At 46.8% G+C, this 3,026-nt stretch overlaps 1 protein-coding gene across 1 annotated transcript in view; it reads left to right on the top strand.

Moving 5' to 3' along the window:
- Nucleotide 1: 1 nt before the first annotated feature.
- Nucleotides 2-3,026, top strand: part of TMEM88B (transmembrane protein 88B) — a 4,457-nt gene continuing 1,432 nt past the window's right edge. The window contains exons 1-2 of the mRNA XM_057386432.1: nt 2-262; nt 2,881-3,023. Coding sequence (XP_057242415.1) covers nt 2-262; nt 2,881-3,023 — 404 coding nt within the window. The remainder of the gene's footprint in view (nt 263-2,880; nt 3,024-3,026) is intronic.

The following is a 3,026-nucleotide window of genomic DNA, read 5'->3' as shown; positions in this document are numbered from 1 at the left end:
AATGTCTGTCCACGATCCTGAGGATTTTGGAGCAGAAATCCTCTCGGAAAAGTCTCGGATGATGCCRCCCTACGACATGGACGACCGGCTCCTTCCCGGCGAGCCCCGCAGCCCCTGCTGCTGCCTGGCCTGGAGCCTGCTCATCGCAACCATGAACTTACTGTTTTTTCTCCTCAATCTGCTGCTGATGTTGRTTATTTTCACCGTCGTGCTGCTCCCCACCATCGTCGTGGTTTATTTTGGTTTCCAGTGCCACTCCCAGGTGAGTCCCGGGCTCCCCTCGTTGCTCCCTGAGGGCGGGGCCGCCCCTGAGGGCTCCTTCGAGCAATGGCGGCAAAGGCCCGGCAAAACAAAACAATCTTTGGCTTTGTTTCCCTAAGAAAATCGATTTTTCCCTAAGGAAACAGATTTTTCCCTCAGGAAACAGATTTTTCCCTCAGGAAACTGATTTTTCCCCCAAGGAAACAGATTTTTCCCTCAGGAAACCAATTTTTCCCTAAGGAAACAGATTTTTTCCCTCAGGAAAAAGATTTTTCCCTAAGGAAACGGATTTTTTCCTAAAGAAACAGATTTTTTTCCCTAAGGAAACAGATTTTTCCCTCAGGAAACCGATTTTTTTTCCTGATTTTATTTCAATTTCACAGCATTTCCCTCTTCCCCGGTACTTCTGCCCCTGAGATCTGCTCACAGTCCTGGTTGGGTTTGCTGACTTCTGTTTAATTAAATTTAAGATCTGTTAKGCTCAGCCTAATGACAGGATTAGTAAAGCCTGACAGAATATATTTTTGGCCCTTTTTATGCCAATCCAATATTCCTGTTCTCAAACATTCTGTGCATTCCTTACACCAAAAATGAACCTCCTTTGCTCACCCAGGCTCTGTTTGCTGTCCTCAGGATTTCATTATTTCCTTCCTTACAAATCTCTTGTTATACCTATTCCTTTAAATATTTTTAAGGATCACTTGGCAGTTTTGAGGTCACTTAACTGAGTGATGTGAAAAAATAATTCCCCACTTTCCTTGCAGACATGGACTGTTAGACCAGCTCGATATTCCTGTTTCATAATCACAATCAGGGACTGCAAATTCGACTGAAAATGGGAAAAAAACCTCCCAGAACTGCCCCTTCCAGCTTCYCTCACCTCAAAAATCCTCAAATCCTCCTTCTCACGCACAGTCCAAGGCTTTGAGGAGACGCAAAAAGGTTTTTGAGTGCAGCCAAGTAGACCAAAAGTGAAAGCCCCTGTGCTGCTTTTAACAGAGATTTTCTTTTAATCCAATCCTAACCTTTAATCCAATCCTTCACCAGAGCCTTTGGGCCACGGCTTTCAGTGCCCTCCAAGCAGCCAGGGGCTGATTTTTCACAGCAGGTCCATTAGATGGGTTTATTATGGKTTTTTTTAGGATGATGGGTTGGTTTTTTTTTTGCTGCTGAAAGGACAGAAGCAAAAGGATGAGGTCTGGGGGTGTGGGGGCTGCCTGCAGAAGAAGCAGCTTGGAAAAAGAGGGCTTTAAAACCACTCAGCCAGGCCCAGAGAGGTTTAGCTTTGCAAATTTAACTTTCCTGGCAGGTTTTTCTGTGCAGAGAGATGCTCAGAGGCAGAAATGAGTGCACACAGAGAACAAAACACAAAGGGGTCTGGAGAGCTTCCAGCCGTGGAATGACCAACCTCAGCCTGCACAATCTAACAGATTTCTGTGCTTGTGTTTATTTTGTTATTTAAAATTATATTTGTTTTGTTATCAAAATTTTTATTTCTTTTGTTATCAGAATTTTGATTACTTTTRTTCTCATTCCCAGTGTTGTGCCACCCACACCGGGAGGCCTTTTGATGTGGTTTGTGCCCATCAAACGCTGTTTGGTGATTTAATAAAGATCAACGTTGGATGCTCCTGTCTCACAGGGGTCCTGGGATGATTGAAAACTTTGATTAAGATGTGATATCAGTSACAAAATGCACCTCAGAGAGGAGGAAGAAGTTTCTTTTTCCATGAAAATATTGGAAACTCCAGGGTATTTTGGCAACGGCTGTCACCACCGGGCCAGAACAATGGTTTAGGGTGGCCCCAATGCCTAAATCGGGATACCTAAACCAGACCCTGGACAGAATTCAGAGAATAAAATAAAAATTCTTTTTATTGCAAGGCCTTCAGGTGCATCCAGGGCAGTCCCACACCCACAATGGACAATGGCTCACGGGTTTTTCACCCTTTCTCACTTTTGTCCATTTGCACATTGGGGCTGAATCCTCCAATTGCAGCTGCAACCAATGCAGTCATTGACTCCAAGTTGTCTCCCCCAATTCTCTGTTGTTTCCATCTCTTGGGGTCTGGCACAGTGAGGTGTCCTTGAGTTTGGGGCTACAGAGGAATTGTTTTGTGTAAAAATGGGAGAGCAGGAGCTCAGCCCTGTCTGTGGAGTCTGGAGTTAAACACTAAGGAATTACAGGATCACAGATACATGAAAAATAGAGAAAATAAAATCCTAAAGCATCAGCCCTGGGCAGAGTGGGTTGATGCTGGGATGATCCTTGGATCCCTTTTCCACCCCAATGACCTCAGATTGATGCTGGGATCACTCCTGGATCCCTTTTCCATGCTGGGTCAATGCTGGGATCACTCCTGGATCCCTTTTCCACTCCCGGTCAATGCTGGGATCACTCCTGGATCCCTTTTCCATCCCGGGTTGATGCTGGGATCCCTCCTGGGTCTGTTCTCCACCCCAGGTTGATGCTGAGATCACTCCTGGATCCCTTTTCCATCCCGGGTCAATGCTGGGATCACTCCTGGATCCCTTTTCCATGCTGGGTCAATGCTGGGATGACCCTTGAATCCCTTTTCCACCCCGCTGACCCCGTGTTCTCCCTCCCTGTGCCCGCAGGTTCTTCACTCCTCCGCCCGCTACTGCAAGAGCATCCTGGACGACAGCAGCTCSTCGGCTCTGATCATCCTGGGCTTTGTCATCATGTCGCCGCTGATCGTGGTGGCCATGGCCATCTACTGCAGCCTGGCGCGGCGCCTGCGGCT

The sequence above is a fragment of the Malurus melanocephalus genome, unplaced genomic scaffold, assembly GCF_030028575.1.
Source record: "Malurus melanocephalus ecotype Western Australia unplaced genomic scaffold, MMel_1.1 scaffold_966, whole genome shotgun sequence".
NCBI lineage: Eukaryota > Metazoa > Chordata > Aves > Passeriformes > Maluridae > Malurus > Malurus melanocephalus.
Note: the sequence above shows the minus strand (reverse complement) of the source record. Positions and strands in the feature narration are given on the sequence as shown.